Source organism: Lontra canadensis, unplaced genomic scaffold (assembly GCF_010015895.1).
Source record: "Lontra canadensis isolate GAN:19392208 unplaced genomic scaffold, GSC_riverotter_1.0 scaffold38, whole genome shotgun sequence".
NCBI lineage: Eukaryota > Metazoa > Chordata > Mammalia > Carnivora > Mustelidae > Lontra > Lontra canadensis.
In genome coordinates this window covers 5,748,159-5,767,242 of record NW_022631032.1, presented here as the reverse complement: position 1 = coordinate 5,767,242, position 19,084 = coordinate 5,748,159, and the positions used below count along the sequence as shown (strand labels likewise).

General features: G+C 51.1%; 1 protein-coding gene across 6 annotated transcripts in view; it reads right to left on the bottom strand.

Annotated features, from left to right (window-relative positions):
* MYLK (myosin light chain kinase) overlaps positions 1 to 19,084 on the bottom strand; it is a 199,544-nt gene that overhangs the window by 15,375 nt on the left and 165,085 nt on the right. For all 6 annotated transcript variants that reach the window (XM_032869493.1, XM_032869488.1, XM_032869489.1 and 3 more), the window contains 5 exons: positions 17,920 to 17,952; positions 17,724 to 17,817; positions 16,255 to 16,458; positions 10,218 to 10,435; positions 7,922 to 8,045 (listed from right to left, as the gene is read on the bottom strand). In XM_032869493.1, the coding sequence (XP_032725384.1) occupies positions 7,922 to 8,045; positions 10,218 to 10,435; positions 16,255 to 16,458; positions 17,724 to 17,817; positions 17,920 to 17,952 (673 nt within the window). The remainder of the gene's footprint in view (positions 1 to 7,921; positions 8,046 to 10,217; positions 10,436 to 16,254; positions 16,459 to 17,723; positions 17,818 to 17,919; positions 17,953 to 19,084) is intronic.

Below are 19,084 nucleotides of genomic sequence, written 5' to 3'. Positions count from 1 at the left end.
AGTCCCTTCCTCTCTGTGCTGGTGCCACCCTCACCAGGGACGAGTCCCATGGTACAGCACTCATCACACACCGGGCTGCCCCTGCTTCCTTCTGCCTCTCATCTTCCTCCCTGTCAGCAGCAGTGACAGGGCCCAGCGCACCCAGGGTGCTTAGCAAGCACGGACGAACAGCAGACTTCGAACCAGCAACGTGGGTTTGGTGTTGCGCCTATACCAGTGAGCCTGAGGCACTCAGGTCAAACCAAAAAGCTTCCCTAAGAGATACTGAGGCTGAGGAAATGGCACAGTCTGTTCATTTTCTGGGTGATCTGGAACAATTTCCTCATCTCTCCGTGCCATGTTCTCCTCCTCTATATGATGGAGAACCTACCACTTAACTCTACAGTGGTCACTTTTACTTATCCTCCTTCTCCTCTTCCTCCTTCTCCTCCATCAACAGCACCATGGCGGCAAACATTTACTATGTGCCAGGCACTGGGCGAACAGCTTAAAGTAGATGAACTCACTCAATCCTAATACCACCCCTATCCCAGGTAACTCACGGCTTTAACAGATGAGGAAACAGGCACAGAGTGGGGTTAAGTAACTCACCCAAGGATTTGATCAGTGAGATCTGAACCCAGGCATCTGTCTCTAGAGCCTAGATCTTAACTGCTCCTTTAATCAGTATCTCTATGCCGATGAAGCCATCCTGGCGTACAGCTCTGGCACGAGGCCTGGTCCGTAGGAAGGAGCTCTGTTCAAGATGCAGATATTACACAGTTCTTCCCCACTGCCTCACCAATCTGTGACCTCGGGAATGACACATTTACCAGTAACAAATAAAATATGTCAGGCCAAGTATCTCAAAGCCAAGTAGGACAGGTTTACAGTTTACCGGCCTAATCTCTCACTTCTGTGTACCTCATCTTCACACCAACCCTCCCCCTGCCATTCACCCTGACCTACGATGACCTCGTGGGTGGCTCAGGCCTACACAGGTGCACAGGGCCCCACCCTTAGAAGGTCTCGCTCTTAGTTTAATGATCTGCTGCTGTCATACTGAAAGAGTAACGTTTGAACAAGTCACTCCACCATTTCTTTTTGCATGGGGCCCCACAAATTATGTAGCTGGTCCTGCCCTGACCTCACTTGAGTCCCACGAGATGAATATAGGGCGTTCTTGCCATCAACCTTCCAGATGAAGCCGTCACTGGTGTCCCCTTCCCCCAAATCCTTAAGAACCCATTATCATAAACAGTAACGCAAATCCTTCTGGAGGCGTCTCTATGTCCAAATGGACTCAGCTTATGAAATACAACAGCACCTGCAAACTCAGTTTTGTAAAACAAAAGCCACTGAAATATTGTGAGGCAAGCTTGCCACCGAAGGAAACCTTGGACGATACCTTTTGTAAAAAGAAGAAAGCTTTTGCAATATGAGTTATCTCACCCTAGTCAATATATTTTAGAATAACAGAGTTTTGCAGATGGCATTAAGATGTCTTAAAGCAAAACACCGATTTCCCTTCTGTTTGAAGAAGGCATGGGGCTCATTATACATGACAATGAAGATAGTGTAGTAGCAAATCACTCCCAAGTCTGCACACCTACAGGCCATTCTGCCCTGCTTCCACACACACACAAACACACACACTCTTTGGGCCTCGGTTTCCCCTTTTTCCACCAAGGGTGCTGGGTTAGAATTCCTAGAGGCTTCCAGCTCTCCCCATCTCTGTGATTCTGTGCGACCCCAGCTAGCCCCATCTAGAAGCGGCCTGATTCTTGCTTGTCGGCTAGGTGCCTCCTTCCCTCTTTACATTTTCCACTTGAAACAAAGAGGGGGAAAGTCCTGCAGCATTCCAAAGACTGCCAGAAGAGCAGACAACCCTGCTGCGGAATGCTGCACCGGCCCCTTCTGTAAACCTCTTTTCCTAATTAGGGACTGTAATCCTGCAAAGATAGGGCTTAATCTCTGTAAAGTTCACAGCTGGGGAGAGTGTCCTCGCCTCTGGCACTCCTTTCTGGCAGCCCATCCATCTGAAATACCCCCAGCCCTGGTTGGCTCCTTGCCTGCCGAGCTCCCACAGAATTCCTGTTAAAGAGTACGTCTCTAAAATAAAACTTGCCATATATGCAGAGCATGATGACAAAGAGTGTCGGAATTTCAGTGATGTTTCCTGGTGGTGGGATTTGGCAGGATTTTTTTTTTTAAATTTTCTTATTTGGGCTTTTTATTGCTAAAATTTGCATAAGGATCACATATGGTTGGGTTGATCAACCCAATCAATAAACACAATAACATTAGCATTAAAAAACACAACTACCCACCCCTCTTCCTAGTTTTATCTCATTTCTTTAACTGAAGGGGATCAGAGTATGTCACTCTGAAATATGCCACTTTGGTATAAAGAATGTTTTGAGCTGAAGGCAATTAGCTCTTTGCCCTCCCTTTCAATCTAAAAGCAGGACATACATTTCTCTTTATTAAGGTAACATAAATTTCCATTTGTAAATACGTTCTCTCCCTTCCCAGAAAGATGAGACTCATCTTCATAACAGACCTTGCTAAACAACCCTTACTTACTACACATTTCCTAGTCACCTTCTCACAACTTTCCTCCTCCAGAAGCCCCAAACCTCTTTTCCTTGGTCTAGTTACTTCTCTACAATTACTTGCTTGCTCTCTTTAAAATAGTATGTAAGCCCCAATTCTAAATACCTTCTTGAATCATTTCTTTGTGAACTCCCATGCATATATACATAATTAAATCTGTTTTTTTTCTCTTGTTAATCTGCCTTCTGTCAGTTTGATTTGCAGGCCTCCAAGAAAAGAACCTAAGAGGGTGGAGGAAAGTTTTTTCTTCCTCCCCAACATAAACAACAGATTTATCTGTTTTTTTTTTTTTTTATCTTATTTATTTATTTTTTTAACAAAACTGTAATCACTATGGGCAAACTTTTGGGTGTTCCATTTTTTTGTCACTTGACATTGTCTCTTCACAAGTGTATACAAAGTCTTCACATCCAATTTTAATGGTTGCTGAGGAGTCACGGAGGTCATGACAGCAGGCAGTTCTTAATTCTTTTTTTTTTTTTTAAGGTTTTATTTATTTATTTGACAGAGATCACAAGTAGGCAGAGAGGCAGGCAGAGAGAGATCTGGGGAAGCAGGCTCTCCACTGAGCAGAGAGCCCGATGGGAGGCTAGATCCCAGGACCCTGAGATCATGACCTAAGCCGAAGGCAGAGGCTTAACCCACTGAGCTACCCAGGTGCCGCCTGTTTTTAATTCTTAATCTCTCACCGAAGCAAAACTTCAGGCAGGGACTCTTATGCAGAAGACCATTCTGCATGCAGGGCAGAATGTCAGAAAAAAGAAAGATATAGAAATGCCTCTTGCACTGTACTCTCCTCCTGGTGTTTTTTGAGCAGCAGATGACCTCCTGCAGGAATGGCCGGTGAAAGAGACCACACATCGGCCAGCAGAGCTACTGAATGCTTAGGAAGACGTTAGTTTTTTATCCCATTTGCGCCTTCAGATACACATTCCTCAGGGTGGTGGAAAGATCTGAGAAGGCTGGTTAGGTCCCAGAGGAAGAACTGGGTATCGTTTTGTGCAGTGGCCGAGAAAGTGGTACTCCCTGGGTTGGTCACTCTAGCTGCAGCCCAAGTCTCTGAAGAGTGAAACCTATAGGTAGTGGCTGGGTCTGGGTCTGGTCTCAGGGCTCCTGGAGGCTGCAGGAGCTGGAATCAGACAGCATGTCTGGGCTCAGCAGTGGGGAGGGCGAGGGCAGCCTTTAGTGGGGCTGTTGGATCCCTCTGAAGAACCCTGTACCAAAACCCAAGTCTGAGTAGGCCCTTGACACTTGGGCACTGGGCCCTCTCCCTAGCTCACTGGGCTGATGTCTCTAGAAGTTGGGCTCTGGATGGGGATGGCTGTGGTGTTCTGGACTGTAATAGATGCTCAAGAAATGAGCTGAGGGATGCCTGGGTGGCTCAGTCAGTTAAGCGTCTGAATTCAACTTGGGCCATGATCTCTGGTCCTGGGATCAAGCCCCACATCAGGGCTCCCTTCTCCTCTCCCTTTGCCCCTCCCCCCACTCATGCTCTTTCTCTCTCAAATAAATAAGTAAAATCTTGAGAAAAAAAAAAGACAAATGAGCTGAAATGATGAGCTCATCTTCCTATTGTTGCTGAGCCCAGTAGGAAGATGGTAGGGAGAAGGCAGAGCAGTAACTGCCCTTTACCTTGCCTTGGAGCAGGGGAGGGAGAGAAGGAATTCTGGAGTAGGGGTGAGAGAAAGGCACAGAGAAGGGTTCTGGTGTCCCCACAGGTGGTAAGGCAACACTAAGTCCTCAGAAAACAGAGAGGAAAGCAGGAAAGGAAAGGAGGTCTTAGAAAAGGAGGTAAGGCTTAGGACATCATTAATGTGTGGCCTAGATCACTCCCATCCTCTCTCCTCCTGCCTAAAACCAGGAAATCTCCAGGAAATTCATGAAATCTACCATTTCCTTCCAGAATCAAGGATGAGAAGGTAGGGGGTTCATAATCCCACCCACTGCATCTCTCCTGTGCCTGGAAGCGAGGCCAGGTCTCCAGGCCAGGACAATATCAGCCCTGATCTCCCTGAGGGGTTCGAGGAGTTCCTCCAAGAAGTTCATAACAACCTACGGGACAGAGCTGGTTACTTAGGAGGTATTCACCAACTATGTGTTAAATAGTAAATGAGTTATTATGTATTTCCCCAACTCCCTGGCCTCCCGTCTCTCACTGGCCCCAGAAAGGAGATGGGGGATTCCTCTGGTACAAATGTGGCAGGTGGCCTTGACAAGGATTATCAGACGGACAATGAAGCTCCAACGAGAGGGATAGAGGGTACATGAAGACTACCACAGCTCCTCTTCCAGGAACTTCCAGCAGCTGCTACTCTAGAATTTTGCACAGCAGGGTCTGAAAGGAAGGGCCTGGCTGGCTCCCACTTTTGTTTTGGGTCCCACGTGCTCTGCTGAGAGCCCTCACTCAGGAGGGGAGCTTCCAGTCCTCTCCCCATTATGAGAGCCAACAAGGAAAAGCCCCAGAGGGCAGAGCAGCCCGCCGTGGTGTGTGCAGGAGCCTAGACACTGAGGGGATAGAGCTGACCTGCGTCCATTATGCCTGGTCCGCACTGGACTGCCTGGCCTGCACTGGCCTCCCTGGCACACACACAGCTCTCCCCTCTCCGTGCACCCTGCTGGCCAAACACCTTCCGCGTGATGCCCCTTTCATCAGAATTATTTTCTTCCCATTTCAAAAAGGTCTTCCCTATTTCTTGGTCTTAGCCTTAAAAGAAACCTGGTAAAGCAATAGAACATATTATCCAGATTATGATGTTCCTCCACCTAAAAGAATTGGCATTTTAAAATAAAGTGCTCTTATGGCTCAATGATTCTAGTTCTAGAATGTACACCCAACACGCACCAGAATACTTGGAATACCCACGATGCGCATCTATTAAAACCCAGCAGTGCAGATGGGACAGACCAGATGAGGGTCACACAACAGAACGCTACACAGCGTGAGCACGAACAATCTAGCACCACGCACAGTGACATCAGTGGGTCTCACCAACAGCGCTGAGCAAAGGAAGCCGGACACATCTTCCCGTAGGATTCCATTTATACAAAGTTCAGGGACAGGCAAAACTGCAGTAGGGTGTTAGACCTGAGGACGATGGTGACCTCTGAAGGACAGTTGATCTGATCTTCGTTTGGATTGGAGGTGATTAGGGCCAAGGAAGTCCACGTGGCTGCCTACTTCCCACAGCCCTGGAGGGTGACCAGCCTTCCTGGCTCACCCAGGCCTGATGGGCTGCCCAGGATACAGGACCCTCAGTGCTACACTGGGGAGACACTAAGGGCGCCTGGGTGGCTCAGTCGGTTAAGCTTCTGCCTTCAGCTCAGGTCATGATCCTGGGGTCGTGGGATTGAGCCTGCTTCTCCCGCTGCCTGCCACTCCCCCTACTTATGCATTCTCTCTCTCTCTCTCTCTGACATATAAATAAGTAAAATCTTAAAAACATATAAAGTGAGGATAGTCTGGGAAACTAGGACAGCTGCTCTCCCTACCAGTTAGGGACTGCCCTTACATTTTCACAGTGAACACACCCATGTAACCTGTCCCCAGATGCAGAATGCCCACATGGCTAGGGCCCCTGTAGCCCCGGTCACCTCCAAGCCACATGAAGGTCAGATCCCTGCCACAACTCCCTCCCAGGCTTGCAGTGAGGAGCAGATGGGAGCCCCTGTGAAAATCTGTGAGGGACCCAGGGATAGAGCCAGGCCACAGGATAGAGGGGTCCGAACAGAACAAATGGAGCCAGCCTGTTTCTCAAGGGCCAGGTGTCTCCCCCAGGGCCAGAGCTGCTGTGGGAGCACGTGAGCACCACGCAGACTGGGGCAGCCCCCAAAGGGGTGGCTGGGCCCAAAGCTCTGCTCTAATTCCCTATCTACCAAGGGAGCCAGGAGGACAGGGTCACCGCAGCTTCCACTAGCCAACAGCTCCCTTTCTCCTGGGGTAAGGGGAGGGGAGGGGGAAACAGGCACACGCGCTCCTGGCTAGGGAGCTTCTTGTGTGCTGCTTTGGGGGAGGTGGGGGGACCCCGAACAAGGAAGAAGAGGACTCTCTGGGCTACAGAGCCCACGACCCAGGTGTTACTGAGGGAGGCTGTCCTGACAGGCCACAGTGAGAATCAAACTCCTGAACAGGTAGAAAAGAATGAAAATTCCTGGCCCTGAGGGGGGGTGTGAGAAAGGGGGACACCAAGTAATCTTGGTCAGTTCACTCTGCACACACACAAAATCACTCCATCTCTGCTCAAGCTTTTGTACCAGCGGTTCCTGAAGCTGACTGTGCAGCACAATCTCCTAGAGCCGTTTGTCAGTTGGCTCGGAAGACCCCAGGGGGCAAAGAAAGCTTCTTTGGTCCTCCTCAAGTGTTCTATGAGGACATTAAACTTTTCCTTTCACTTCAACAACAGAAATATGTTCACTTTTCGAAATGAACGCGCGCCTATCTGTGTCTTCAGGAAACCATCCCATCACTGTGTGTTGCCCCATAAACCCAGCGGCTGCCTCTGAGGTTAAGGACTGTCTGCAGCCTGGGGTTTCGGAGACTAAGTCAGTGAGAACCCCCGCAAGGTGTGTGTTCTAGAGCCTGCTAGTCAGCAAAGTGTGGTCCTTGGACCAGCACTACTGGCAGCCTAGAAGCTGTTAGAAACGTGGATTCTAGGCTGTCCCAGACCTCCCGAAGCAGAATCTGCAGTCTACGGAGAGGCCTAGGTGATTCGTGTCTAGGACTGGTCCCAGAGCTCTGGTGGGCATTCCTGCCATCGTTAAGCAAAGTGGCTTCATATTGTCCACCTGATTCCCCAATTCCGATTCCTGCGTGGCTTTCTGTTGTCTGCTGAGGGCTCTCTCATCAGAAGTGCTTATAACGGGCTCATATACTGGACTCAGGGATGAGGCTGGTCGCTGGGGTCCCCCTGCCATGAGGATGGGGTGCTGTCTTCTGAAGACAATGATGATGCCCACAGAGGTGCACCTGCATTCCCTGCCTCCCTCTCCATGGACCCACCTACACAAGCGAGGGTAAATTACGTGGCACCAGCCCCACACCACCCTCCTGACTGAAGACCCCAGCCTGGTCAGCATGAGGGACAGTGACGGGCCCAGGATGGGGTGTCAGGGTCAGCGCTAGCCACCCCGACAGGATCGCAACAGGGGCTGCTGACTCCACCGGGCAAACCGGAGTGGGACAGGCTGGTGGGAGAGGGATAGGAGCCGCTGCCCTCCTGACTCTGAGGTGGGCTCTCCACCAACACCCACACTAGCCCCTTCAGTGGCAGGGCAGCCCAAGACCCTCCTGTGGGGCTCTCTGCCCCTCCCTCACATGCCCGAGACTCACAGGATGTAGCAGATGACTCCAATGCTCCACATGTCTGTGGCATAGCTGATGGGCTCGTAGTTGATGACTTCAGGAGCCACAAACTCCGGGGTGCCAAAGAGGACCTTCAGAGACCCCGCATTCTCTGTAACCAGGATGGAGAGGGATCAATCACCAGAACATTCAGGAGGAACCCATGCTAAGTGAACGCCATCCGTGTGCATGGGAGGGACACAGACAACGCCTGGCTCTTGGGTGCTCTCCCCTTGAGAATGGCGCAGAGAAACCTGGCCTCCTTGGGAATTGGTGTGACAATGCCCTGGTGAAACTGACAGACCATGCACTTCCTGTCAGTGTCGGGGGTGGGGTGGGACGGGGAGGGGAGGCCGTGGAAGCCCCTGCACCCCACATGGTTTTTCTTTCTTTCTTTTAAGATTTTATTTATTTACTTGACAGAGAGAGAGAGAAAGTGAGCAAGCAGAGGGAGTGGCAGGCAGAAGAAGCAGGCTCCCTGCAGAGTAGGGGAAGCCCAATATGGTACTTGATCCCAGGACTCTGGGATCCTGACCTGAGCCAAAGGCAGTGGCTTAACCAACTGAGCTACCCAGGTGCCACCAACCCCCCACCCCCAGCATGGTTTTTCACATGTCTATCTCTCCCAAGCATTCCCAGAAGGGACTGTGACTTGTGCTTGGCAATAATCCCTAACATTCTCTATGTCCTCTGTACCCTGCTGCCTGTTTCATAAGGACTTCCCTGTTCAATATTCTCGAGGACCTGAAGGCAGCATGACATCCCTGTTCCTGAGGAAGAAAGGGAGGCCCAGAGCAGTCAAGTGGTTTACCCACATTTAACAGTGGGGGTCAGGACCTAAGCCCAGTTAGTCCCACTCCTAAGCTATAACCCCTTGCCCCCACCTGCCTCTCCTCCCGGAGCTACCAGGGGATAGCCAGGAAAGACCTTAACCCCAGGCTGCTGTCACTCAGCCGGAAAGGACCAGAGATGCCCAGTAGGATGTCCACTGCATGGTACCATCTCCTGGAGGATCTCGTCCACAGTGTGGGGTGGCAGACGTCTGGCCTGTGGACCACATCTGCTCTGTGTCACTACAGAGCCCACAGCAAATGCTCAAAGACAGACGACTGAAGAGCTTTCAGATGCAACAGCTCTGTTCCCCTCCAACCTGAACCCTTCCAGCTACACGCTATTACTTCCCAGCTCTCAAGGCCATGGGAGACACGCTATCTCCACGTATCTCTCACCGCGGGAGCCTGCATGTTGTGTCACTGGGGCTCTAATGCTACCAGCCCCTTGGGCCAGAAGCACCCTATCTGCTCAAACTGTGAGTGGTTCCTGCCTGAAGGTGGGCCCTGTGCACCAGCTGCTGCCTCCACACCACGTCTTCAGTGGGTGGAGCACAGCAAGTCAGAGCCTAGCAGAACCTCACTGCCTCAGTGACCCCTTTGTAATTGGGTGCCCTGGCACCAAGTGCCCCTGGGGTGGTGAAAGGCCAGTCTACGCCAGCCCTCAGCTTCTTGGTGACAGCGCAGGGGTCAGGGGATAGAGGGTGAGGCTGTTTTGTCACTTACTGAGACATCAAAGAGTGAAGCAGGCAGGGGGCACGTGGGCAGGTCGTGAGGCAGACATCACAGACCGAGACGGCTGCAGGGCTGGACACAAAGGCCCCTGGCACCTGTCCCCCAGCTGAGGCAGGAACAGCATGGGGGCCTCAGGGAACAATGATCCAGGTCCGGGGTCCTTGTTCCAGGCCCAGCACCTCTCCTGGCTCGTAGTGGGACCTGCTAGGCAAAGCTACCGCTTCCTGGTCTATAAACCAGGGCTCCGAAAATCTGCCCTGCCGCTCTTGCAGGGCTGCTGTGAGAACCCAGTGCAAGTATGTGAAAGTGCTCTGGAAATCGTTGGGAAAGATACAAATGGGAGCAGGCACCATCACCAAAATGAGTGGCTGCTGCAGGCTCCAGAGTGAAAGCGCAAGAGGGGAGAGTGACAACAACAAAAGTCAACAGCGAAGGCTCACTGTGTGCCAGGCACCACTTTCATCACTGCACCTGTATGAATGTCCCTGACCCGACCCTCCCCCACCGCTCAAGCAGGTGGGGACTACCATTAACCCATTTCACAGATAAGGGATAGAGACTCGAAGCCAAGCCTAGTGGGTGGCCGGGGCAGGATGGGAGCCTCTGCAGCCCCCATGACCTCTGACTTTAGCTCCAACCCAGCGCATTCCCTCCAACACCCAGTGCATGTAACACAGTCACCGTCTGTGGGTGGGCACAGGACAGGTGAGTGGCCTTACCCAGCTTTCTGGCCAGACCGAAGTCGATGAGCTTGATTCTGGTGCCGGTCTTATTGACACACATGATGTTCTCGGGCTTGAGGTCCAGATGGACAATGCCCTGCTTGTGGATGTACTCCACCCCTTCTGATATCTGCCTCATGTACTGAATGCACTCCCGCTCTGTCAGCTCGAAGTCCTCGTCGATGATGCGCTCGAACAGCTCACCCCCCGACACGCTGCAGGGGCGGGAACAACAGTTAGTTCCCAGGAGCATGGCGAGCAGGCTGGCAGGGAGTCTGGCCCAGGGCAGTCTGGGGCAGAAGCGGCAGGGGTAGGGGACAGGCAGCAAAGACCAGGGTCGGAGGGGGGCCGGGCACTTTTGCGGCTTCTCGAGTTCTAGGCCCCTGCTCTGTTATGCTCTTCCTGGTTTCCCCTGTATGAGGAGGGCCAGGGCCTCCTGATTTCCTGCTGGGGTGGGGGACACTGTTCATGCCCACTAAGCTGCTGGGGGACTCAAGGAAGCATCCGGGCTGGGCAGTTTCAGAGGTGATCATGAGCTGAGTGAGTTAGACATAATCTCTTTGGCTTGACAAAAAGGGTAACCACCAGGCGGCCTCCTTCCCTGAATGACCACAGATGTGTAAGGGCTCGTTCTTGTACCCCAGCTATGTATTCTAGTCAGGGAGAATTTACATTGAAAGACTCATAACACCCACAGCATTTGTTCCACACATCCAGAAACAGAAAAATAGCTTCAGAAGGGGCACCTGGGTGGCTCAGTGGGTTAAAGTCTCTGCCTTTGGCTCAGGTCATGATCCCAGGGTCCTGAGATCAAGCCCCGAATCAGGCTCTCTGCTTGGCAGGGAGCCTGCTTCCTCCCCTCTCTCTGCCTACGTGTGATCTCTGCCTGTCAAATAAATAAACAAAATCTTAAAAAAAAAAAAAAGAAAGAAAAAAGAAAAATAGCTTCAATAATAAGGAGCCCCAGCACATTTTCTGACATTCATCGGCTGCAACCCATTACATTTGCCTCCTCTAGCCAGGCCTATGGCATCAGTTACTCCTTCCAGCCACAACTAACTCGTCTTGCCTGCTCCCTTGCTCTGACTGCATAGACTCTGGACCCTGACCCAGGTGTTTCTGGGGCCCACAGCAGGCATCCTCCACTAAGAACTGGCCCAGAGGCTATAGCCAGCAGCATACTGCCCTTCAGTGCAAACGCATGGCCTTGTCACCTGAGTGACATGGGTCCCTTCCGTTCCCCTGTCCCAGTCCTCTGACCCACCTTCCTTCCTTGCTGCTCAGAAAATTTAAAGCATTTCCCTGGTGACTTTTACAGCATGCAGACGTCAGTAAGCTCTGTTCTGCAATGGCCTGTATGTCCACCAGCTGAGCAAGGCTGGGTAGGTTTTGTTCTGGGCCCATCCTCTTCCAAGGGCCTTCTCTCTTCTAATGGGAGCCATCATGAAGAAGGGAAGAGCTGCATGTGGATCCTGTCTCTGCCTTTTACAGCTGTGTGACCTTGGGCACAGTACTTAATCTTTCTGAGCCCTGCTTTCTTTATCTGTCCTTACCTCATAGAGTCATTAAGATCGAAGGAACTTTTGTAAAGCATTATGCCTGACACGCAGTAGGTGCTCACCACATATTAATTACCATTTCACAACCTGTGGTGAGTCCATGGATCTTGGCAGTGACCCTGAGGGAGGGACAGCCAGGGGCGCAGCAGGGGGCCCAGCACACCACAGCCTGTGTGGGCCTCCATCACCAACACTTTCCAGGAGGGCTGAGCGGGAAAGGTCAGTCTGCATCAGTGGCCGCTGGAGGCACTAGAACGGATGCTCTCGCACCAACGGAGAGGGGGACGGGGGGTTTCCCTGGGCGGCCAGCAGGTGGCGCCTGCGTCCTCAAGCTCTCCGTTTCCACAGCTCTGCTCCAAGTCAAACTTGAATTATCCTTCTCAGGTCTCCCTCGACCCTTACCCATTTCTGGGCCTCAATGTCCTCACAGGTAAAAACAGCACCACCTCACAGGGTTGCTGTGAAGACTGAGTGAATAAATACAGGTAACGTGCTTAGAAGAGTCCTGTGACATAGTAAGTGCTCAATAACTACCTTTTTAAAAAAATTAAATTAAAAAATTTTTTAAAAGCCTGGTTTTTTGTTTGTTTGTTTTTAAAGAGCCTATTGGGGCTCTTGTTGAAAATACAGACTCTCAAGGTCTTCCTCTCTGCAGATTATGATTTAGAAAATCTTGGGAGGGGGCTCTGAGAATCCATATGTTACATAAGCCCCCCAGGTCATTCTTAGGATTGGGACAAGCTTGGGAAATTTAACTGAGAAACTCCTCTGAGAAATCACTCCTGATTTCCCCAGAGGAAATGATCTTTCCAGTCCTGGGTTTCGTCTGTACTTTTTTGTATCAGATCTGCCTTGTCTCGAAGTTGTTTATGAACATGTGTGGAAAAGGTCTGGCTCATCTCTGGAACTTTATTTATACCTGGCAATATGTGGCACTGACAAGGTGTCTCAAAATGTGTGCTTCTAAATGCAAAATATTCTGGAAAAGTAAGCAACCATTATTTGCAGTGCCCTTGGGAATGCCTGAGGCAATGAGTAGTAGAAATCTGAGCCATAGAGGTAATTTACTACTGCCTTTCTAGAAGTAACCTATTCTGTATAAGTTGAAATAGGTTCAATCTATTAAAAAATAGTTAATGTATTTTGAAAGCTGTTCCTGTGGTCCATTTCCTAGGATGGAAGAGGTTACAGAAACAGGATTAATGGTTCTACCTATGTTTCTCTTGAAAATACTCAAGACTATGGGTGGAAAGGAGCTGCCACCCACAGAGTTGGGATCATGCCAAGGGCCAAGACTGGGCCAGAGGAAATATATGCTTAATAAATGAACAGTGAGTGAGTGAGTGAGTGAGTGAGTGAATACCATCTAGCAAGGCTACTTAATCCCAAGGGATCAAATTCATCCACCCCCCCCAAGTGTAGACCTTGGCCAGCCCTCACTGGCAGCCAGTAGGCATGGTGTTTCAGCAGACTCCAGACCCAGACCCTCTACTCCTTGTCTCCTGGCAGCCAACTGAAGAGTCTTTGATAAATTTAGCCAATGGCAACACGGAAGTGAGATGGGCAGTGAAAAACCCAGCCTAAATCGTACTGCTTTAGTTCTGAGGGTCTCACCACCACTTGGAAGGGCCTGAGCGTTCCCCAAGGACAAGCCGAGATTTGAGGCCAGGAGCCCGAGGGAACCCCTGTGTCTGGGCAACAATCCCCAATAAAGATGGGGGCTTGTGGCTCGTCCCATCATCAGAGGTCAGAAAGGCTGAAGACACACTGCTTCTGATTTCTCACTGTGTCGGAGGCAGCTGAACTGAAGAAGCAGACCCTGGAAGGCCTTGTCCTTCTCTTACTCTTAGTATCTCCATCAAACAAGGGCAATGGCAAATTGTACCGCTGAATGCCAGGCTTTACCCTCTCAAGGCCAAGTCTGTTTAAGCTGGAAGGGAAGTACGGATGGAGTATGAATGTGCTCCCACTTCTTTGGTTGAGCTCCTATCAAGGGGCAAGCTCCTTACCCCAATTGCAGAAGACTGGCATCTGTGACTGCCAGACTTGCTCCTGGCCACTGGGGAGGTGCAGGGAGGAGGGACGAAAGCCAGGCCAGCTGAAGCCTTCTTATGTTTTCTCTCAAAATTTTCCATCCAGCTTGCCAACTCCCAATTCCACGCTAAGTATGGTGTTCTGCCCACTGGTGCTGCTGCCCGGCCTTACCCAGGCTTGGCTGCCTCTCACCCCCTCCCCACACCCTCTCCCAACTTAACCCAAGGCTTAACTTCTAAACATAAGACATTTCTTCCCATGTCCCCACACGCCTGCACTTGCCGCACCAAGCAACTTGTTCTGGAATAACCGTGAAGCACAGAGCCCAAGGGCTAATGTGAGGGAGTGATCGGTGAGGCCACAGACATGGGCCGGCCCTTCCTGGAAGTGGGCAGGTAGGTTCGAATTGGGGCAGAAAACAGATTCTAAGACATGAATGCAGACTTTCTTGGAGTAGTTTACAGTTCCACGGAATTGTCGAATTTTAGAACCAAAAAGGGAGTCTAATCCCAATATGCCTCCTCGCTGGATGGATTTAATAATGACAAAATCACAGCTCAGCAGTAATAGGACCTGACTCCAGGTTTCCTGAATAGGAAGGTTTTTGTTCCACAACACCTCAGTGTGTGTTAAAATGCTCACGGAAGAATTTTAAGTGGGAAAGGGACCCCAAGACGGAGAAAGTCAATATATCATACGACTAAGAATAAGTCCCAATTAGAGAGCACTAGGCCTGACTACGTGATTCCATTTAAATCTCACGTTATTCATGGGACAGCTTATATCCTCCTTTTACCAATAATAACATTAAGAATTTAGCAAAGCTGACTAACTTATTCAAGGCCACACAACAAGTAAGAGGCAGAGCTGGGACTGATGTGAGACTTATCAGACTCAATTTGTATTCTAAGTCTGTGCTTTTAAGCCCCTCTAGCTTTTCCAGATGTGCATAAGCCAGAAGGAAACACCCCAAAGTGATCAGAGTGAGGGGAGAAAATCACACCTTAAGCCCAGGGAGGCCTCACCTTTCCTGGGAACAAAGGTGTTGAAAGGATCCTCTCCAAAGGACTAAGATCCCTGAAGCTCAGGACGAGCAAGCAAGGAAGCTGAAGGCAGTCACGAGATTTCTAAACATTTCAAATGCACATGCACTTTGATCTTGCATAACCACACTTCTGGGAATGTCTCCTACAGATGTGCACAGATGTGAGTGAAGAGAGGTATGGACAAGGTTACAAACACTGTTTGGAAGGGCAAAGGCCTGGAAACCAAGGAAGACCACTCCAGGAGACTGTGGTTTCTGCATGCAAGCTAATCCCACAGAGCAGGGCTGATGGGAAGCTCACCAGCCACGGAAACAGTTCAGAGCCCTTCGCACCAAGATGAACTTGGTGCTGAAGTTCAAAAGGAAGGAAAGGAAGGAAAGGAACGAAAGGAAGCAAAAATACAGAATAGTGGCTAGGAGGTACCTTGGTGCTAAAAGGTGGGAAATATTTTTTTAAAAAATCATATATGCTTGTATTTTCATAAAGAAAGTTTGGAAGGATACAAACAAAACCAGTGGAAATAGTTACCAGTGTGAGCGGTAGTGGTAGAAACAGGGTGGATGAGGGACAGGGATCAGAATGGGAACTGATTATTGTGTATGTTCTTACAGTCACAATTTTTGATCTGATGGTATCACACTGAAAAAAACTTCTCATGGAAAACAGGAAAGAAAACTGAAAGACACAGACCCCTCTGGAGAGGACATCTGGCTGAGGGCAGAATGCGCATGTGCGTTCGCACATGTTTATGTGTGTGTGTGCGTGTGTGCGTGTGAACCTGCACATGTGTGCGTATGTGTGCCTGCCAGCGGCTTGGCGGCGGATTCCAGGAAAGCCTTGGCTGGAGGGCATCTGATCCGTCCCCTGTGTGTGGACAGCCCAGCCCAGAAAGCACTACCTACCCTCTGGTGAGAAGTCAAAGTACAAACAAGCACACGATGGGGGACTGCAGAACACAGGGTTGCACCCCACATCCCAAGCCCCCCACCCTGGGTACGTCTACTTTTGAAGGCCAGTCAGGAAATTGCTCTGTCCCTCCCTTTCTCCTCCAAAGCCACCTCTAAGTCAAAGCCCCTGAATGCAGATGCGGAGCCTAGGGCTAACCTTGACATGTTCACAGGGAGGTGGGGGCAAAAGGGGGCAGGGGTCCTCAAAGATCTGCCAATCTGTTATGGAAACAAGCGAGGGCTGCCATAGGCTGGAGGTCAGTGGGTGAGGGCCACTCCTGTGTACAGATGTGCTGTTCTAGAGGGTGTCCCCCGGCCACTGGGGGTGGGGAGGCTCTTTCAGGCTACAGCTCTAGCTGCAGTGCTCCCCACTTTGGGGCAGAGGGGCCTGGGTGTGGACAGTGGGGGAGATGCGCAAGGGGTCCTGGGCCCGCAGCCCACCACTCACATCTCCAGGACCATGACGATGTTGGCCTTTTCTTCAAAGGCGTCCACACACTGGACCAGCTTGGGGTGGTGGAGGCAGTTCATGATGCTGATCTCCTGCCGGATATTCTCTTTCTCTTTTGCGGAATATGCCTTGAAGAATTTCCCTGCCCAGATTTTTCCAGTTTTCTTCTCTACAAGTCGAAAGACCTGTCCAAATTTCCCACTGCGAATGAAAGGAGGAGGAGAGAAAAGGCAAATTGAGCCGAGCTTTCCACTACACTGGGGCTGACAAGTGATGGCCTGTGGGAGAAATCTAGTCCACCTCTTTTTCGAAATAAGATGTTACTGGTGCACAGCCACGCTCGTGCGTGTGCATCTCGCCCATGGCCATTTTTCTGCTTTGCCAAAACCTCACCTAGCCATTATCTGGCCCTTTATAGAAAAGTTTGCCAGTGCCTGCCCTTGATCATGGGGTGCCCCTCTAGCTCAGACAACCCTCCTCTCCCTCACCGGCAACCTCGTGGCCAGCCCAGCCTGCATCCCTACCCAATCCCCACCCAGGCCCGCTCCTCTGTCTGGGCTGAAGCCTCCATCCTGGCTGATGGACTTCTCTCTCCTTCGCCAAACATGGACCTGTGACTTCAGGTGGAGGAAGTCCTCCCCAGCTACCGAGAATTTCTGAGTGGCTACTTCCTTCTGCTCCAGTGTCCAGCATGGGGTCCTGGAGACAGCCCAGGAAGGTCCCTGTTGTCCATGGTGGGAGAGAGGAGTGCGGTGTTCCTCTGACCCAGCTCCCATGGGCAGGGCAGGCGCCTTGTAGGCAACTCTGGTGAGGTTGGTGTCATCCTTTTATTTCCCAGAAACCTCCTAGAAATCAAACCTGAACCCCACCCCCTTGGCCTCCACTGGGCTTCTCCAGGGATAGTTAGTGGGAGACAGGCAGCCGTGGGGGCTGCTGCTAGAGGGGAGGGTGTGAGGGCTCAGGTCTGGGGTGTCTGCACTCCAGGGGACAACCAGAGCAAACAGCGCAGACCAGGTTCCTAAAGCGAGCAGTGGTGAGCAGCTGTGCCTTTCAAGGCTGTGGGCTTTACAGATGCACAAAAGCTATGACTGCTGAACAGCGAGATGGCTCAGACTTGCCTGCCTCCTGCCGATGACACGGACAGCAGCCTCAGACAGTCCGACCAGACCCCCGGTGGTGCCTTGTTAGCCCGTGCGGGGGTTGGGGGAAGAAGGCACAGGAAAGGAAGGCCTTGCTCAAGACTCTCCTGGACCTGAGCCAGCTGCACCAGCAGTAGCTGAGAGGGTCTGGGGGGGATGCCCTTGTGGGTTGCTGACTGGTACTGCACCTCCTCTTTCTGCAGGGGGTCTCGGCATGGGAGGTTGGCAAAACCCAGGAAAAGATGGGGACACAAGGCATGGAACTTAATGACGGGATCTGTGCCACCCCACCCTGGGGGCCCGAAAGACACTTCCCGTTCCACTTACGAGCCTAGTCTCTCTTCGATGTCATAGAAGTCAGACACTTTTTGTTCAGTGTTGACGGTCACGTTCCGGTAGTCGATCTCAGGTTCCTTCTCATCTGCGGGGTGAGGGTGGGGTGACTGTGAACTGTCAGATTCCTCTCTCGCCCCCCCTCCACCCATGCCTCAAGTCTACCTGAGGACAGGTGGCCTGCACTCACCATCATCTGATGCCTCTACTTCGTCCTTTGGCTCTGGGGGGAGACAGGGAGGAAAACAGAGGACACAGCGATCATTAGGGAAGGACCATCAAGAACGAAACATGCTGGGGGACTTGTCAGACCTCAGGCTTCCCAGGCCCAAGACCACGAAGCCCAAAGCACTGGGAATGGCCATAGGCTTGGGTCAGTCCCCACTGCACCAGGGCCATGGACACACCACAGCCTCAGCCTACCCAGCAGCTTCTTCACAAGCAGTCACCTCCATTTCTTGCTCTGTAACCTCAGGATCCCCTAGACATACCCTTCTTCACAGTGCTCCCAGGCTCTCCGACTTTCAGAACCAACATAACTGTGACAGCCCCTTTCTGCTCGGCTCGAAAGTCAGCAACTTAAATTGCTCTGAGTATCAAACGTATTTATCCATTTACTTAGATAATGGTACCTGGAGTTCTAGCCGTGTACCAGGTATCATACAAGCTACTGAGGGTATACAAACAAAATACACAGAAGGAATGATCTCTCCTTCCTGGAGCTTACAGTTGAGTTGGGGAGGGAGAACTACATCCCCCTGAAATCCCTGCATATGACATCACAGCACAAACTGAACATACAGGGCAGGATGTTGATATAAAATAGGGCAACTGTAAGTCAGAGGAATTATTCTGGGAAGAAGAAGCCCTTGAGTTGGGTCTTAAAGGAAATGCTGGAACACAATGGGAAGGTGGGTGAGGGCACACAGTGAAGCCAGCAGGTGTTTGAGAGGTGTGGCGAGAAGGGACATAAGCAGCCCACACTGGCTGTTCACATGGATGTGTCAGAAGTGAATGGGGGGAAGCATGAGGGGACAGTCAGTGTCCATCAGAACAAATTCACATCAGAGCTCCAGGCTTTCCTTTTATTTTTACTTATTTATTTATTTTTAAAGATTTTATTTATTTATTTGACAGAGAGAGAGAGAGTGAGAGAGGGAACACAAGCAGGGGAAGTGGGAGAGGGAGAAGCAGGCATCCTGCAGAGCAGGGAGTCCAAAGTGGGGCTCCATCCCAGGACCCTGGGATGATGACCCAAGCCGAAGGCAGATGGTTAATGGACTGATCCACCCAGGTGCCCCTCCGGGCTTTCCCTTCCCTAGGCATAGCTTTGTCCCTATGGAGCCACTAATGTT